The sequence below is a fragment of the Onthophagus taurus genome, chromosome 6 (genome assembly GCF_036711975.1).
Source record: "Onthophagus taurus isolate NC chromosome 6, IU_Otau_3.0, whole genome shotgun sequence".
NCBI classification, from domain to species: Eukaryota; Metazoa; Arthropoda; class Insecta; order Coleoptera; family Scarabaeidae; genus Onthophagus; species Onthophagus taurus.
Window position 1 is genome coordinate 81,938 of NC_091971.1, and position 18,396 is coordinate 100,333.

Here is an 18,396-nt window from a genome sequence, read left to right on the forward strand (position 1 = left end):
GGATTACATATTGCATATGAGACGGAAATTTTTGTCTTTGATCCCACGAACGCTTTAGAATTACTTGTTTGTGTTACCTCATTGCTAATTGCGGCAGTATGACCCATGGTCTGTATTAGGGAGAGCTTGTTTAACCTCCAAGTGTCACTTTCAAGTGTATTTAGTGTTTTTTAATAGCTATCAACAAGAACCGACACTGTTTATATTGATTTGTTCTTCTCCCTTCTATCCAGAGCTATCTTACTATCTATGTCAGTGGAAAAGATTTCTATTTGGAATGGTTGTGTGGTACATAGTTAGATTGTAAGCTTAACTAACAGCTTTTAGTAGTAAAGTTTAGTTCCCCAATAAATTGCGCCAAATAAACGCCATAAAAAAAAGTTTATTAATACCAATTTTGAAAAAATCATATCTCAATAAATAATTGAGATATTGTGATTGAGTGATTGTGATCAATTAGATCTTCTGGCAAAAAAATAAAGAATGACGAAAGAATGAGAGAAATAAAGAATACTTTGTTGTATATAATGAATTAGGTGTTATGGAAATGTTACGAATACATTTTTAAACATTTCGGGAAAATTAATATATTCAGAAGATTTGAAAAAAGATTGTGGAAAAAATAAGAAATGAGGAAACTTATTTAATAAGATTTTTTTTAGATAAAGGAAATAACGTGTAATGTATACCAAGATCGTTTCGTTTTTCGATCAAATCGGTCGAAGAGAAGTGAATGACGCCCCCATTTACAAATTCCGAACGTGCAAAGAACTCCGATGGCATACAAAATAACGCAGAAGGGTGTGGTCAACTTACGGCACATACACAGAAAGACAGAGAGTAAACGAAACCAAACCGAACCAAGACATTATACAATAATAGCACTGACCGTACACACTACATTCTAAAAAGATTTCAACTTTCACCAAGGTTCACTATTCACATTTATTAAAAACAAATCTCAAAAATAATCAAATTAAAATAAATTCAATTTAATCACGATTATTGAATTACCTTTTTATTTTGGTAATTTTATTTTTAATTGATAACTCAAAAACTATTTATTTTAAATTAATTGAACACAAAATTGAGATTTTTTTTATAGATTTAGTTTGGAAAGCAATGTTGAACCAGCGTTTTAGTATTTATTGGGCCGTTTTTGAACGTGTACACAACATAGAGTGTGTGCTCCATTTAAGATTACGTAAGGTATTATTTATTTTCAGGTGCTCGTAGGTATATGCCGGGGTTAAAAATCGCGTGATTAATAGATCAAACCGGATAGATAAAACCAAAGATATAACGAACATAATAATAAATTCAATCATTAATCTCGAATTAACCGAAATAAATTCATTTAAAAACTGTAGACGTTTAAACAATTTTAGAATATATAAAACGGTTGAATAATTCTGAAACTTGAACTCGATCTACGCTCGACTGCTGATGTATACGATAATTAATTCACTTATTATAATGTCCATGGAGAAAAGAAACCCCTACATGACAACTTCTTAACAAATTATTGAACATAAATTGAGTTCATTGTCAATGTTAGTATTTAACTTGAACTTGATTTTAAATTAAAATGTTGAAAAAGAAAGGATTAATTTATAACTAAAGTTTTTTAATAAAACAATAAAGTTTCAATACAAAAAGGGTTGGGTTTAAAGCTATAATCTCGATTGGAACTAAGTGGCTAATAATGCATCGATTTTGAGTTGGTACTATGAGGTCGTTCCAGCAATTTGCAAGTAATCAAGTAAAAGATGCTTTTACATAACCGTTCGAAAATAGAATCAACTGTGTCATCTATAATTTGAATGCAAGTTTCGATATACAATGGGGAAATTGCAAAACTATACTTAAATTTAGATAGTAACTTTTTTTCACATAAATCTTTTATTATGATGATATATCGTTCATACCAAATATGATTATCTCAACCTTTTCAATTGCAAACGAATTGAGAAATGCAAGAACGAACTCAGGATTGACCTTGCCTCCGTTTGAGTTACTCGAGGGGCACACACTAAGCATGACCCGGGCTTTATGTATGTATTAGTAAACGTGCACGAACGCGCACTTTCGATTTGAGCAGCCGAGGCCCCATTTTTTTTATAAAAACCCGGACGGGAACGAACTAGAATGAAGAAAGACAAAAAAACCGTATCACAGATACTTACCGACACGTCCACGTCTTCAGGAACGGGAGGCGTTCCCCAACCATCACACACTTTTCAGTCTGTATATAAAGACCGTAACGTTCTTTGAAGCTTCAGTCGAACTTTAACAGCAAAACAATCTGTCAACCTATTCTTTAATAAATATGATTGCAAAGGTAAATACAAATTTTGCGTTTCTAAAATTATCAATTATTAATATATTTTGTTAAAGATTTTGGCGTTAGCTACTTTTGTAGCTGTCACAAATGGTGGATATCTTGGTGGACATCTTGGTGGACCAGCTTTTGCCGCAGCACCAGTTTTAGGACATGGCTTAAGTTTAGGACATGCTGCTTATGCTGCACCAGCTTACGCAGCGCCAGCTTATGCAGCACCCGCTGTTTATAAAGCAGCCCCAGCTATTGTTAAAGCAGCACCAGCAGTTGACTATGTGGTTAGTATCCTAAATAAAACCTAATTCATCAAACTAATTTGATTATTCCTTTTAGGCTTATCCAAAATATGAATTTAACTATGGTGTAGCTGATGGTCATACTGGCGATCAAAAATCACAACATGAAGTTCGTGATGGAGATGTAGTGAAAGGATCATATTCTCTTCACGAAGCTGATGGAACAGTTAGAACTGTTCATTACACCGCTGATGATCATAACGGTTTTAACGCTGTTGTTACAAGGTCTGGACATGCAGCTCATCCTGCTACACCAATTGTGGCAGCTCCTGCTAAAGCTGTTTACGCAGCTCCAGCTCCAGTATTACACGCTGCCCCAGCATTAGCTTATGGTGGTTACCTAGGGTACAAACACTAAAAAAATCTTAACTGCGATATTACGACCACGAAAAAATTAGATTTTTCTTATTTTTTCGAAAAGTAACATTTTCAAAAAATGAGAAAAATCAGAACGACCAGAAAGGTTTTTGAATCGATTTTTTCTTGTACTATTTATTCATCCGGTTACGGTTACTTTATTATTATTATTTTTTTCGATCGAAAAGTTTTCTGGTCGATCTTTTTTTATTGCGGTACTGATCGACTAAATGCCATGCCAAAACTTTTTTATCGTATCAACTTGATTCGATCATTTTTCGCCTGACTCGTGTAAATGTCCCAAACGTTTTTTTGCGAATCTGTATTATTTTTTTTTCAATTACCTTTTAATTATAAGTAATTGATATCGTGTTTATTTTTTTGTATTACGTATTTATGTATATTATATGATATGCAAGTTTTTAAAAATAATTTTATCATTTTTTTGTACATATAACTCTTCTCTTTTTTTTTGTAGTTCGTACGAATTATTTTTTTAATGACGCAGTATTTTCCATGTTCTCTTCGCGTATACTTTATACTATGTATTTTGTACTGTTTTTTAAGTAAATATATGCATCATCTTTGTCATCAAGAATATTAGTTTTATTAATTTTTTAGAATTTTTATCAGAAATCTTTTCTTTTGAAGGCTATCAACTGTCAAAAGAATATAAAAATTTCTTACTTTCTTTCTTACCCATATGATTTCAGCTTTTCAATAATCTTACACCATACTTTCCTTCTAGATGTCTTAGAAGCTTTCTTCAGTTTTTTTCTAGTTCTGTTATATTTATTTTTGAGATGTAGCTGATGAGAGTCCCTCATTTCTGCTACCTCCTCTTTTCACTAGCTATAACTTTCCACCTTTTTCTCTTAATGAGTGATTTTTTTTCTTGCGACTAGTGTTCTAACATGATAAAAATGTTCTGGTGGTAACTTGACTTCTCATCTGCTCTTAAGTGTTCTAGATAATGTAATGGATAGTTTTCACAGCTTTTTATTGTCGAATGCCAAGAAAAATATAGCACACATAATATAACATACTATTTTCTATCTTCTGTCTAACATGACTCTGCCTTTTGTTGTGTCCAACTCTTCTCCGCTTCACTCGATTTAGAATTAGTATCTTCAGCTAATTAAATGTAATGGTCTGATACTATCATGTGATTTTGGAATTTTACATCTGTTTCGTATTTAATCTTCACTATCAGTTTTACTGTAAATTTATAGATAGTACAGATAGCGCGTATACACTATCTACTAATAATTCTTTCAAGATAGAGTAATCCTCGGGTATCACAGAAATAGCCGATCCATAAGAAGCATATCTAGCCAGTTGAATTGGATAACCCAAAATCGACAATGTTATTCAAAACTGGAAGGTGGACTATCAACATTGGGAGTTGATCTCTTCCGGTCCGGGTAGTGCAGACTTTTCTTTGAAAAGACACCTACTGCAGTCTCATCCCATCTATAGTAAAAAGCTCGATGGGAGATGGAGTTAATCAGCTTTGAAGATGTATTAAAAGTTAGCGGTACAAACGGTTCAGGGAAAACCGGTGACTTCTTAGCCGTCCGTTTCGCCAGCCTGTCCGCATGCTTCCGCCACTTTATCGTGACGTTCTTATAAACATTAGCCTCCTGAAGTGATTGCCGACAGAACTTCATCGACGATGATTAGTTCGATGCCTACTAAACGTTAGCACAGCCCGCCTGCTATCAGTGTGAGATCAGGAAGTGCTGTCCAGAGTAATTTGACAGAACCGCACCCAATCGATCTACCACACACACCAGTCATAAGGAAGCATATCTGATTGGATGTAATGGCCCTGCTGACCCCAAAAAGCCTTGAATGAGCCGTAAGACTTGGCCGTTTAATGTTTTTTAAAACACATTGATAGCTAACTGTAGATCAGTAGAGCAGCGACAAATCAAGGTTTCGGATGGCGGATGCCAAACCCAAACTCTGGAGAACGTCTCCCGCCCGAATACATTGCACTAACAGTAAAGTTTGACGAAGGTGGGATTATGGTCTGGGGGGATTACTTCTGTGCATGGATTCGAACCCTTAATCCCAATGGTATTTATTAAGGATTTATCTTTTTATACGACATTGACAATGCAATGTTGAAGGAGAGTTGCAATCTTTTATACAAAAATCGATTCTAGGTATCCAAATATTCTCTAGATACCCAGATATCAAACAATTATAAGCTCGATTAACTTCTGACTGTATGCTTCCATTGGTGTAGGTGATGCCGGGTTTTTGATGGCAAAAGCCGAAAAACCTCCATGGCATCATGATGACATGTCTGTATATAATATTAAGATGTCACATTCAAAAAATTACATAAATTGTTTAAAGCATCATTTTAAAACTTTAATTTCCACTCTGTATATACAATGACTTATCAGAAATGATCTTTAAACTATTAAATAATCGAATCTGGTACCAGAAAACGTTGCGGGTGAAGCGAACCGTAAAGCTTCATTATAGCACAGAGTTTTCTGGACCGTTATGGTTAAGTTTCGTTACGTAACGCACTTTGTTGGTGTGGTTTAAATGAAAAGATATGCGTGTATATTCCCGACCATTCAGAACAAATTGAAATCGGCGTCGTCGGGGGTGAAGCGGACGAATGACGCATTTACAGCGGCGATGAAACCAAAGAGAGAGAGAGAGAGAGAGATAAAAGTTTGTGAAAAGTGAAGTTGTCTAGTTTAATGCGTCCTTAACGCCAAAGCCGCATACTAATTAGTCCTTTGGCTTGACTTTCGTGTGCGGTGCGAAATGGTGCATGAAACTTGAACGACTGGAGAACAATACTTAATGGTCGTCGTCGAGGACATAAATTTAATCCGACTTTAAATTTAAAGTTTCCCCGTTGTGTAATTTCGTAAAGGTAATAAATTAAAGAATTGTTGAAATTAAAAAAAAAATAGTAAAAAGAGAGAACTATGAGTTTGCTTACGTAACGTTATTGTTTAGGTTGGTAATTCCCACAGTTGAACCGGGATTGTTAAATGTAGTGCAAAAGAACCGGATGAAAGATATATTACTTTGATGCTGGGGAGTTGAGGTCGCGTTAAGAAAGGTCATAGAGATTGGTTTACACATCGAATGGGAAAAATCTAGTTAATCACGAATCGGAATTGGATAAGTGAAAAAAACGTTTTTTTTTCGCTTAGTTGGCAATGGTGTAACAAGAAAACACCTAATTTAGGTTTGTAAACCGAAATGCCAACGTGATTTAACGACCACTTGCCGCAAACTTAAGTGTTGTGAAAAATGGGAGTAATTTAATTTTCCCGGTTTTTGAGGTTTACTACGGTTGTACTTTGTTACAATTTATTATCCCCATTACAACTACATAATAATATGTTGTAATGCAAATTAGATAATATACAACACTTTCACCATATACACGCTACATCTTATGGTTAATTATTATTTTTAATAAAAAAATATAGAACATGAAGACGATATAAAGAGATATTATTTGTATATATAGAATGAAACGATATAATATCGTTTATGTTCAGGAAATAATCGATTTAATCGAAACGTACGACGAAATATTTCGAAATCATTCGACATTTTCGAGATTGGCCATAATTGCTTACATAGTCCAGACTGGAATAGTACTACAATGTGAATAGAAGTCGAGCGATCGAGGAAGGAAAAATGACGCTGCAAGGACGGCGATCTTTATTCTTGAGGAGATAATTATTGGTCATGGTTTCGACAGAACGACAAAGTTTGTTGAAATCACGATCGTATCCGGTATCTTTTTGAAATATCTGAAGAAAGTTTTTTTTTTAAATAAACATTTAAAGTGAACCTTGAATTATATATAACATTTTAGATATTTTGAGACCATTTTAATTTTTTAATTCTAAGCATTTTTTTCGATTGCAACACACAGGAAAACAAACTTCCAACTACTTCGTACTGCGCATACAAAACTCTAATAGATCAGTGTTGACGGATAAAAAAAACTGTGTAAGTATTGCCCCGACGTACTTGGTCCACATTATTCTGACCGGTACAAGCTGCATACTTTCAAATTATACACGCCAGGCAATAGCAACAGCCTTTGTGCTCGACAAATACCGGGTGGTGGGCATCGATTTTTTTCAAAACCCCGAACACGTGGAGTCCTTTTCAACTATATAAGAGCAACAAAATACTATAGGAAGTCAGTACAGTTCAACTCTACTTGTGTGCTTTACAGTGTATAAAATACAAATCAACAAAAAAATAATCATGATCTCGAAGGTATGATGAGTAATCATGATTTTATGTTGATTCAAATTTAAATTAACATTCAATAATGTCATTTAAGATAGTAATTATAACTCACGTATTTGATGACTCTCCAATATTATTAAAACCCTTGGATGATTACTTGATTTATAACTTAACTTTTTATTTTATTTAGGTATTAGTATTGGTTGCTATTGTAGCATCAACAAAAGCTGGTTATATTGGAGGAGGAGCATCATACGCAGCAAATAATTTAGTATCTCTAGGTGGTCATGCATCGGTGGTAGGATATGGTGCAGGAGGATATGGTGGACATGGTGGATTTGGTGGATACGGTGGACACGGAGCAGTGTATGCAGCTCCAGCTGTTGTAGCAGCGCCTGTGGTTGCCGCAGCCCCAATTGCGAAAGAAGTTGATTACTATGTAAGTAAATTTTTAATTTTAACGTTATAGTGTTTATAGACAAAACTATTTTCCGGTTCCTAAGGAATTTCTAAAAGAGAAACCAAGTAATTTTACAATGACATAAGTACAACAGGCTACACGTACGCGGTTACGCTAATATACGACGAACGCACGTCCGTTTACCGTTGTTGTTTATTTACAATACTCAGCGCGGACATGCGTGAAGTTTCCTTTTTGTATGTTTCATTAAAAGAAATTCTATTATCTTTTAGGCTTATCCTAAATATGGTTTTAATTATGGTGTATCCGATGGACACACTGGCGATCAAAAAAGCCAAGAAGAACACAGAGATGGTGATGTTGTAAAAGGATCTTACTCCCTCCACGAAGCTGATGGAACGATTAGAACCGTTCATTACACCGCTGATGATCATAACGGATTTAATGCAGTTGTCACCAGATCTGGGCATGCTGTCCATCCCGCTACCGTTCCAGCTGCGAAATTCGTCGCGGCTCCAATCGCTTTAGGGGGTTACCTCAAACACTAAAAACGTCTTAAAGAAACGATAACCCAACTTGCTCATCTTGTTGTAAATACCTCTTTTTTCCTCATCTTTTTTCATCTCTATCTTTAACTATCTTTTGTATCTAAATCTCAAAGCCACCCACATTGTCTTCATACGCCGACGTGCACCGATTCATTACAACGATTTTTTAACCACGATTATTATCCGCTTTTGGCGGATAGCGCCATATTTATTATTTTTATTTTTTTTAATTATTAATAATGTGACGTACTTTGTTTTTTTGTACACTTGAGGCGACTTTGCGCGCTTTTGTATAGGTTGTAGATTGTATTTTTGTGTTGTAACCCAAAGAAATAAAGCGCTTTTGTAAAGGCAATTTTTCTTTTAATTACCTAAAGTTTCATTTAAATACTTTCAATACATTTTTGACTTATATTTTTGTTTATAAATAAAAACATGGAAACGTCTATTTTTTTTCGTAAATAATTTGCAATGTTTCCAAATTTCATTACATACTTTGTATATTGTTTCATTATTACAATCTACCTTTTAATACGAGACAAACTATATGTAACACTTAAGAATTGATGTAGACAGATAGTACAATATTTATTGTTTTTAACATTTATAATAGTTGCCCTGTACGATTTTTTATCATTAGATAGTTTTTTCAATTTCGGTCGTATAATGACTTCTACTACTTTAAAGCAATCACGATTCCTTCTCGAGATCACTTGAGATGATGTTAAGTCAATGCTTGATGTTGTTGGCAAATCCGTATACATTTTGCATAGGTTTTCTGATCCACTTTCCAGCATGACTTTGACACGTTTTGAAAAACTTCAGATGATCATTTTATTGATAGTAGAGATATTTTTCAGCTGGAAACATCGATATAACTGTATAGTACTTTCTAGCATATAAGTCGTAACTCCATCACGTTGATAACTTTATTAGATATAGTTGAACTTATATTGAACGGTATTTATACAGGTGTTTTATTTAAAAATCCAAACTGACTTAAAATATTGAAAAAACGGTAAATCTGGAAACATTGTTCATGTCAAGTTTAGAATCTTACCTCAACTTAGCATTAAATTAGGAAATTCCAAACTTTTGCTCCACTCTGTACATTATTAATTGATAAAAAAAAAATCTCATTGTAGTTACAAAGACATTAAGATTATTAATTTTAAAATATTTAGAGTTATTTTAAAGATGTGTAACGTTGAAAAAGTATAGTAAATCATGTCATCATGCATCTTTTGAAAGTACCTACGTTGTAATAATTATTAACACGTTGACTGCCATTTACGACGTACTTTGCATTCAATTTGTTGCGTAAAACTGTTGAGAAGAAGAAAATTATTAGTTCTTTGCTAATAATTTTCTTACATTTGTAATACTTAACCAATATTAATAAAAATTTTAAAGCCAATAAAAAAATTACCATTAATTACTTATTTTTATTACTAGAGTTGCAAAAGAAAACTTCCCACAGTGTCAATTAAAAATCGGGCAACACACCCGAAGTTTTTTCGCGTGAAATTTTATTAAGAAACTGTTTTTAATTTACTTAATTTTGGGTCGAATGATTTTCGAAGGAATCAAAATCAATATAATTAATGTTATAGCAGTATTATTTAATAATAGTTAATATAAATATTATTTGCTGTTTATGAAACGTGTATTCGCCGATGTGAATAATCACCTAATGGGTAGTTCTAATTCGAATAAGACGAGCATGGTTACGCAGTATTGCGCGTTTCTCACACACAATCGCAACACCCAAGTCATTGTCTTAACATTATTATGTTAGTTTATGGATTTTGTGGGATAAATTTCTTCGTTACGTCAGTTCTATAAAAGGGAGAATGAAAATTTTTAAGGCATCAGTCTTCGTTGGTGATCCAGTGAATTAACATCATCATGAATTATTTACAGGTATCAAAAATTCCAAATTAGCATCAATCAAAAAATAAATCCAATTCATTTTTTTTTTATTTTTTAGTTGAGCATTTTAATTTTTACTTTATCAAGTACTTCAGCGGGACATGTAGGACATCTAGGTCATTTTGGTGGTTTATCTTCGTCGTATGCTTCGGCAAATTTGGGAGGTCAAAGTTATAACACCATAACTCATGGGGGAAGTGCTGTTACTGAAGTTCATGCGATTCATGGAACCGCACACGGAGGATTAGACGCCCACACAGGTGTTATTCATCAATCTCCAGTGGTATATGCTATTAATTACGGAGGTCATCATCATCTTGGAGGTGGACTAATCTCAAATAGCATTGTTGGAGCTCATGGTGTTCATGCGTCAGTTCCTATTCATCAAATTCATTCAGGATTTGGAATAGGATATGGTCATCAACATGAAGAAAAAGTACAAATACAAAAAATATTATGTTATACGTAATATAATTGTTTTAATTAATTATTTTTAGGCTTATCCAAAATATGAATTTGATTACGGCGTTGCTGATGCTCACACTGGTGATAAAAAGACTCAACATGAAGTTCGAGATGGCGATATCGTAAAAGGTTCTTATTCTGTTGTTGAACCTGATGGTTCGACCCGAACTGTGCATTACACAGCTGATGATAAGAATGGTTTTAATGCTGTAGTAACAAAATCTGGTCATCCAGCCACTGTTGGTCATCCCGGTCATGTTGTGGGACACGGACAATTAATCGCTCACGTTCATCATCATGGATATTAAAGATACTTTTTTGTATATATTTTTGTATGATTTTTATCGAAAATAAATAAATTTCTAACGATAAGATAAATTGTTGTAGATTGATGACTGTGTCACCTCTTAACTATGTCATTAGCACGGTTGAGTAGATCTCGACAAAGAAGTAATTTATTTTGTTTGGACGGGTTTTCGGATAATTCCAATTAACTTTCAAGGTGTTTTTTTTTTGAGGACGTCCTCTTATTAAGATTAAGTACTTTTGTTCGTCTTTATTAATTGAAAATTATTTACCGTGCAACCACTAACGTGCATGAAAAGTAAAAGCATCCGAAAAAAAAGCTTAAGCAATCTCTCGCAAGCGGCATGTTAGCGACACATTACGCCAAGAAAAGTTGACCCAGATTCCTTGACTTTGTTATAATATACTTTTTTAAAAAATAAAAAACTTGTACCACTAACACTTCCAAACAAATAACCACCACTATTACACCATACATTTTAGACATTATGACTTTCGAACTGGTTGACTAACGGGAAGGCGAAATGAATGACGATTGAGGTCTCTATGGGCGTTAAGATTTTTTTTTCTCTAACACAATATGTCGAGGCGAAGGTCTTACGATTGGGGTATATAAAAGAAACTGGAAACACTTTATAGTCATTCAGTTACAAGTGATATTTCGTACAAAAATGATTGCAACGATTGCTGTTTTTGCTACGTTAGTGGCTTACTCTCAAGCAGGAATTTACGGACACTCCGGAAGTTCGTATGTTAGCTCAAATTTGGGTGGACATGGAGGATATTATTCTGCTCCAATTGTTGCCCCAATTGTAGCTGCTCATGAACCATCTAAAGATGTAGATTACCACGTAAGATTTAATCAAAAATAATTTTTAAGGTTATATTTAACTTAAATTTTAAGGCTTATCCAAAATATGAATTTAATTATGGAGTTTCCGATGGACACACTGGAGATGTTAAATCACAGCATGAAACGAGAGATGGAGATGTTGTAAAAGGTTCTTATTCTCTGCACGAAGCTGATGGCACCATCAGAACCGTTCATTACACCGCCGATGACCACAATGGATTTAATGCTGTTGTTGAAAGATCAGGACACGCAGCTCATCCTCATGTAGCTCCCGTTAAAGCTTTCGTTGCCCCAATTGCCGTCCATGATGGTTATTACCACTAAATGTTTATCGTAAATTGTTATTTAATATAAATTGTTTTTGTAGAAATAAATAAGTTATTGCATTTTAAAAGTTTGTTTATATACAGTACCGATCAAAAGTAACTATTTTGATAAATTTGGCAAAAACTTTTTTGTGCTTCCATCAATTTTCACAGAATATTTCTCAGCTTAAAGCTGCTTTATGGTCGCAAGAGTAACAAAATTTTCGGACACATCTTAATTTTTGCACTTTTTGAAATATTAAGCGATGCAGAAGATGATTGTAGAATGCCGTCGTCAGCAGATAACACAGACGCAGCTAGTAGCGCAGTTTTCGATCTGCTGTATCCAGAGTTCTTAAGAACTGGCGAACTCAAGGAGGCTTTGTGACAAAGAAACGGCGGTGAAAGAGCAATCTCAGGCTTAGTGCAGTAGACATTGGACGTGAATTGTGGCGCGCAAGGCAGGGCCAGCCACCTGCGGCGATGATCAAGAGAAGGCTGATTGCTGTTGGAATCGTTGGGCGATGAAGAGTGAAGAAACTGTTCGTGTCGGCCAAAAATAGGAAGGCACGCGTGTAGTGGGAGAAGGCTCACCTCAACAGGACCCGACTGCAATGCCAGCAAGTCATCTGGAGCAATAAGAGCAAATTCCTGATGTTTGAAATTGATGGCGCCCGCTTTGATCCCATTTGTGTTCTATCATTTGGTTATAAAAACTGGAGTATGTTTGATGTTCAAAACATGTTTGAACATGAAATCTGTGAGAAAATTCTAGATCGAAAAATTAAGTAGGAAAAAAGTTACACACAAAACAAAAATATGATACACTTTTGAGCGGTACTATATATACAGGTGTCCCGTTAAGCGTACGGAGCGGCTGTATCTCTAGAACGTTAAGACCTACAGGTTTGGGAAAAAAATCCTTATAAGCAAAGTGACCAAGAGAAATAGCTGGAAATTATTTTGAAGTTCGTAATTCGACCGCTAGGGGACGTAACTGCCATTGAGAAACATAAAATTCCCGCTATCTCAGAAAGTTCGACGATGAGCTATACCTTTGACAGCATCATTTAGTAGCTTGGATAATACCGCATCGCTTTTGTTTTGCGATATTTCTCATATCTGTAATAATAAGGGAGGGGGAGGCCAATGCGTTTTCAAATGTTTACATTTTAATATCTCTTGGACCATTCAACCGATTTGAATATTTTCGGTGTTGTTTGAAAGAGCATTTTATGCTCTTTTCAAAGATATTTTCAGTAACATCGCTTGGTTTAAAACAAATAAGCTAGAGGGCGTTATCTGCAGCGATTACATATTTTTGTGATTTTTGAAGAAAAGTTAAATGCAACGATACTATTTACTTCACAGACCCTTAGAAACCTTAAAATTTGCTAAATTTTAGTGAAAACCGCATCTCGATATCGCCACCCGTTCTCGAATTATAGAAGAAAATGTTGTTAAAAACTCGAGTGCCATCAATCGGATCCAGTTACCTCATCGACAAACACAAATCACATAACCATGGTAACTGTAAACATGTCATTTACTAACGCAGAAGCGTATGATGATTTATTTTCAATGTTTTGAATACGATGCAACTGCATGGCAAAAATGTGCAATGCAATTACGACAAAGAAAGACATTTTTCTCTAGAAGTGTTTTTAAGATTGACTTAGCGATTACGGAAAAGTGGCAACGTGTAGCCCATTCAGACATCTCTATGAATTCGTAAATCACATTGGTGCGCAATGTGATCCCACATCATCTGAGAACTCCGAAAACAATTGTCCACAAGATTTCTCAAGAGAATAATATCTCCACCACGTTGTTTTACATCAGGCCTTAACAGATACCGATTATGATAACAGACTGAACTATTACCATTGACTTTTAAATATGATTTGGGCAAATCCAAACCTTTTATCACAAATGCTATGGATGCATGAAGCATCTGTCCACAAGCTGATGTAAACTTGCATAATATGCATTCTTGGTTCGAGCAAAACCCACATTGCTTTCACCCCTTTATCTATTGGGTAGACTAAACGACCTGACTTTTCAAGAAAAACCAATAACCAGGGAAAATATGTCAAAACACTAAATACCAGTAGAAACGTGTCCAGGGCCGAGACTTAAGCAGCGCTTTTTTTTTCGTCGAAACTAGATTAAATAAATGCATCGAGGTTTATCGCACAGAGGAAGGCAATTCGCACATTAGTGAGTTATTTTTGCCAAAAATTTAAGTTATTCTAAGTGTTTTGGTTTATTTTGTTTTATTATCATTGTTGATGCTTCATTGATCCGTTGGCTTTTCAACACGCCTCAAAAGTAGTTTTGAAGCAGTTCTAAGCTTGGATAAAGTGTGAAGGACGGTTCTAGATAATAAAATTTTTGTTCCCTCTTATTTGTTTCCTAAGGTAACTTGATCCGATTAAGATATACGAATTTTTAACATTTTCTTTTATAATTCGAGAATGGATGGAGATATCGAGATGCGGTTTTCACTAATATTTAGCAAATTTTATGGTGATTAATGGTCTGTGAAGTAAATAGTACCGTTCTATTTAACTTTTTTTCAAAAATCACAAAAATATGTAACCGCTGCAGATAACGGCCTCTAGCTTATTTGTTTTAAACCAAGCGGTCTTACTGAAAGTATCTTTTAAAAGAGCATGAAATGCTCTTTCAAACAAGACCAAAAATATTCAAATCGGTTGAATGGTCCAGGAGATATTAAAATGTAAACATTTCAAAACGCATTGGCCTCCCCCTCGCTTATTATGACAGATATGAGAAATATCGCAAAACAAAAGCGATGCGGTATTATCCAAGCTACTAAATGATGTTGTCAAAGTTATAGCTCATCGTCTAACTTTCTGAGATAGCGGGAATTTTATGTTTCTCTATGGCAGTTACGCCCCCTAGCGGTCGAATTACGAACTTCAAAATAATTTCCAGCTATTTCTCTTGGTCACTTTGCTTATAAGGATTTTTTTCCCAAACCTCTAGGCCTTACCGTTGTTGAGATACAGCCGCTCCGTACGCTTAACGGGACATCCTGTATATTTAAATTTTAAATAAAATTAATTAAACATTACGTAAAATAATTTTTTTAACGAGGTGTTTTGCAAACTCAGATATTTAACGCTTCATTGTGCATTTATTGCAGTAGTATATAACACGGTTCTCTCCAAAGATCTATTCTAATAATCGATTACCATTTATGACGTCCATACAAAAAGATGATCGTCCTTATATAACACGAATTACGACCAGTTTAGTAATAACTAATTGAGCAATAATAATTGATTCAACGCTACATGCGCTAGATCGATAAACAAAGAGAAAGATTTCATCAACCGGTTCAAACTTGACACGATTCCTCGACATGGGATATAATAACTAACCGCAAACGACACAAACCGTTTTAAATTTGCAAACGTAATAAACGTGAGCTATAATTTCGAGTAATAATTGTTGACCTGGAATGTGAACTTATTGTGTTAAAGCTAATTAGTTAGATCATTTTTAAATGCAAATTATCGTTTAAAAACTTGCTTAATCTCAAATTGATAATCCTAGATTACATCAAAATCGCGATGACGTGAAATTGGTGTTCGATAACGATGTATAAACGGTGGTTTCGGTTGGTGCAATCGGCTCGGCCAATTAAAAGCTTTACATGTAGTACGTAATTTTGGCACGCTCCACAAACGACACTAATGAGTACGCAAGTGTGGACCCAAAGTGGGTCCGCGATGTTCGTGTTCGCGTCGTTGCTTTCGCAATATCTTAATATGTATAATAAGTTTTTGTGAAACGGCGTTTCCGCCTTTTCGTGAAAAAATTTTAGCATATAAAGCTTTTCAATCCGATGTGGTTTGTCAGTCTTGAATAGAACGAAGAACAAAATGTTTGCAAAGGTGCGTTTTGTGAAAAAAATTTATGTGAGGTGTTTAAAAACGAGTTATTCTTTTTTTAGGTTTTTGCCCTCTTAGCAATTGTAACCTTAGCGAAATGCGGTTACATTAGTAGTGGTTTTGATTCAAACCATTACGGTGGAGGAGGAGCTAGTTCCTACGTAAACCAAAAACTAGACTCATATGGTGGTTATGCCACGTATGGAGGTCATGGTTCTGGAGGATTAGATGGCGGATATGGCGGTGGATTTGGAGGCGCACATGATGGAGATGCTGATGATGGCGGATACGTAAATACAAATCACAATTTAAAAAAATTGAAACATAAATTAAATTTATTTTTAGGCTTATCCAAAATACAACTTCAATTATGGAGTTAATGACCATCATTCTGGTGATGTTAAATCTCAACATGAAGAACGTGATGGAGACGTGGTTAAAGGTTATTACAGCGTACACGAACCCGATGGTACAGTAAGACACGTTCAGTATTCAGCCGATGACAAAAATGGATTTAACGCTGTTGTAACGAAATCTGGACATGCTAGTCATCCAGCTTCTTATGGACATGGCGGACATTATTGAGTGATGATAAATTAAATAAAAATAAATAAATTATTGTAAAGTAAATGATGGTCTCTTTTATAATCGACATAAATTTCCATATCTCTTACAGCCAGTTTTTAAAAATGTCCTTGCAATCATTAATCACTCAAATAACGTGGATGAAAAGAGCAGTTTGATCGATATTTTGGTTATGAAATGATAACATGGCAGACTTAGAAATTGTTCTTCCCCTCTCAAACTTTGAGCAATGAAACCGATGCCGATCCAAAAATATATAAACAATTTGAACATCCATCAATTTGTAGCAACAAGTTATGTTGAAAAAATAGTAGGTACATTCTTCAACAAAAAATGATAATTTTTATTGTATATGCGGAAATCATATTGATAGAAATGTATTATTGCTTTATACATGAACAACTAATTATTATGTAAAAAGTTCATCTTGTTATCTCAAATTGTTTTATAACAAGGAAGTAAAAGAAAAACCTTCTTTTTTTATTTTATAAATTAATCTAGTCACGAAAGTTCTTCTTCTTCAATTAAAATTGTATGATGAGAAAATTTGCTGGTGTATAAATTTTTTGTTAACGCGAAGCGGTGCGCAGATGGTTTTTGCTCCTAGAAGTTGCAACATTAAACATGGTTATAATGTTGTTTAAATTTGCGCTTTTTATCATTTTATTAACGCAGTATTTAATTGTAACCCAAAATTTGAAATCGCAAAATGAACTCGAGAACGATTACAGCGAAGAAGACGTAAGTATTTCTTTACTTGTTCCTATTATTTTAAATTGAGATAGAATGCGTTAATGATCCGCTTGTGACATGAATTATAACAAGACAGTTAACAAATACTTGGACAAAAGTGAAAATGAAACTTCCTGTAAAACACTTTCTTTTTGTTCGAGCATTCTTCCAGTTTTATTTGCAAGTAAAATCTACTCTACTTACTTACTTGAGCAGGAGAAAATTAAAATTAAAGCCATTTTCACGGAATTGTTACTGCTAACGAAAGAAACAGAAAATAATAAAATTAGTTATAGTAATTTTGATTGCATAAGAAGTCGTTAAAAATAATTGTTTGTCTTGTAGCATTATCCGAGATACAGTTTCAATTACGGTGTGATCGATCCGGACACCGGTGACAAAAAATCACACCAGGAAGAACGAGAGGGAGACAACGTGAAAGGATATTACAGTTTTCAAGAACCAGATGGTACAATACGTCACGTAAATTACACGGCTGATAATATTAATGGTTTTAAAGCGATTGTAACCAAAAGTGAACCACCAAATAAATTAACCCATTAAAATTAAACAAATGTAAATATTTGAAAAATATACGTTTTAACTACAAGAATTGTTTAGAATTAATAAGTCAAAGTAACTTGGTTCAGTGTTTATATAGTCATGTTTGAAATTATTCGAAAGCGAAAACCTCCCACCAAAAGCAAAATTTATCGTTAAGATTAATAAATCGATCTGGTGATTTACTCATTTCCTAGTCAAGAATTACGAAATGATACTAGTTTGTAAGAATCGAGTTATCCGAAAATTGGCTAAGTTTGCGTTGTCGTAAAGCAAACGAGCGGAAAAGTAGACATATCAAAGGCTGCACTGTTTGACGAAACTCACCTTTTACTCATTAACTATGCCGGGGAGTTGCGTTAAACCCGATGGTCACGGTCCGTAACTTCACATAGAGTGAAATTCCTTTTTTTATTAGTTAAAACTGCCAAACACTATTCATTTTGTGACCTATTATTGTTACCTAATAAACGATAAAAAATTTTATTAAATCTATTTATGTATTAAAGTCATTACA

General features: G+C 34.3%; 4 protein-coding genes across 4 annotated transcripts; all 4 read left to right on the plus strand.

The window, feature by feature from the left end:
- Positions 1 to 2,152: 2,152 nt before the first annotated feature.
- On the plus strand, positions 2,153 to 3,592 carry LOC111415720 (cuticle protein 19-like). Its single transcript, XM_023047538.2, has 3 exons — positions 2,153 to 2,341; positions 2,398 to 2,619; positions 2,675 to 3,592. Exons 1-3 carry the CDS (start codon positions 2,330 to 2,332, stop codon positions 2,993 to 2,995), a joined length of 555 nt encoding a protein of 184 aa, XP_022903306.1. The 5' UTR covers positions 2,153 to 2,329; the 3' UTR covers positions 2,996 to 3,592.
- Positions 3,593 to 6,479: 2,887 nt separating this feature from the next.
- Positions 6,480 to 10,943, plus strand: LOC111415701 (uncharacterized). Its single transcript, XM_023047520.2, has 6 exons — positions 6,480 to 7,275; positions 7,439 to 7,687; positions 7,942 to 8,214; positions 10,114 to 10,140; positions 10,208 to 10,585; positions 10,647 to 10,943. Exons 1-6 carry the CDS (start codon positions 7,264 to 7,266, stop codon positions 10,920 to 10,922), a joined length of 1,215 nt encoding a protein of 404 aa, XP_022903288.2. The 5' UTR covers positions 6,480 to 7,263; the 3' UTR covers positions 10,923 to 10,943.
- A 636-nt stretch (positions 10,944 to 11,579) lies between these two features.
- Positions 11,580 to 12,167, plus strand: LOC111415711 (cuticle protein 7-like). Its single transcript, XM_023047530.2, has 2 exons — positions 11,580 to 11,771; positions 11,825 to 12,167. Exons 1-2 carry the CDS (start codon positions 11,592 to 11,594, stop codon positions 12,095 to 12,097), a joined length of 453 nt encoding a protein of 150 aa, XP_022903298.2. The 5' UTR covers positions 11,580 to 11,591; the 3' UTR covers positions 12,098 to 12,167.
- Positions 12,168 to 15,928: 3,761 nt separating this feature from the next.
- On the plus strand, positions 15,929 to 16,631 carry LOC111415715 (adult-specific cuticular protein ACP-20-like). Its single transcript, XM_023047534.2, has 3 exons — positions 15,929 to 16,004; positions 16,064 to 16,291; positions 16,347 to 16,631. Exons 1-3 carry the CDS (start codon positions 15,993 to 15,995, stop codon positions 16,584 to 16,586), a joined length of 480 nt encoding a protein of 159 aa, XP_022903302.2. The 5' UTR covers positions 15,929 to 15,992; the 3' UTR covers positions 16,587 to 16,631.
- Positions 16,632 to 18,396: the final 1,765 nt, after the last annotated feature.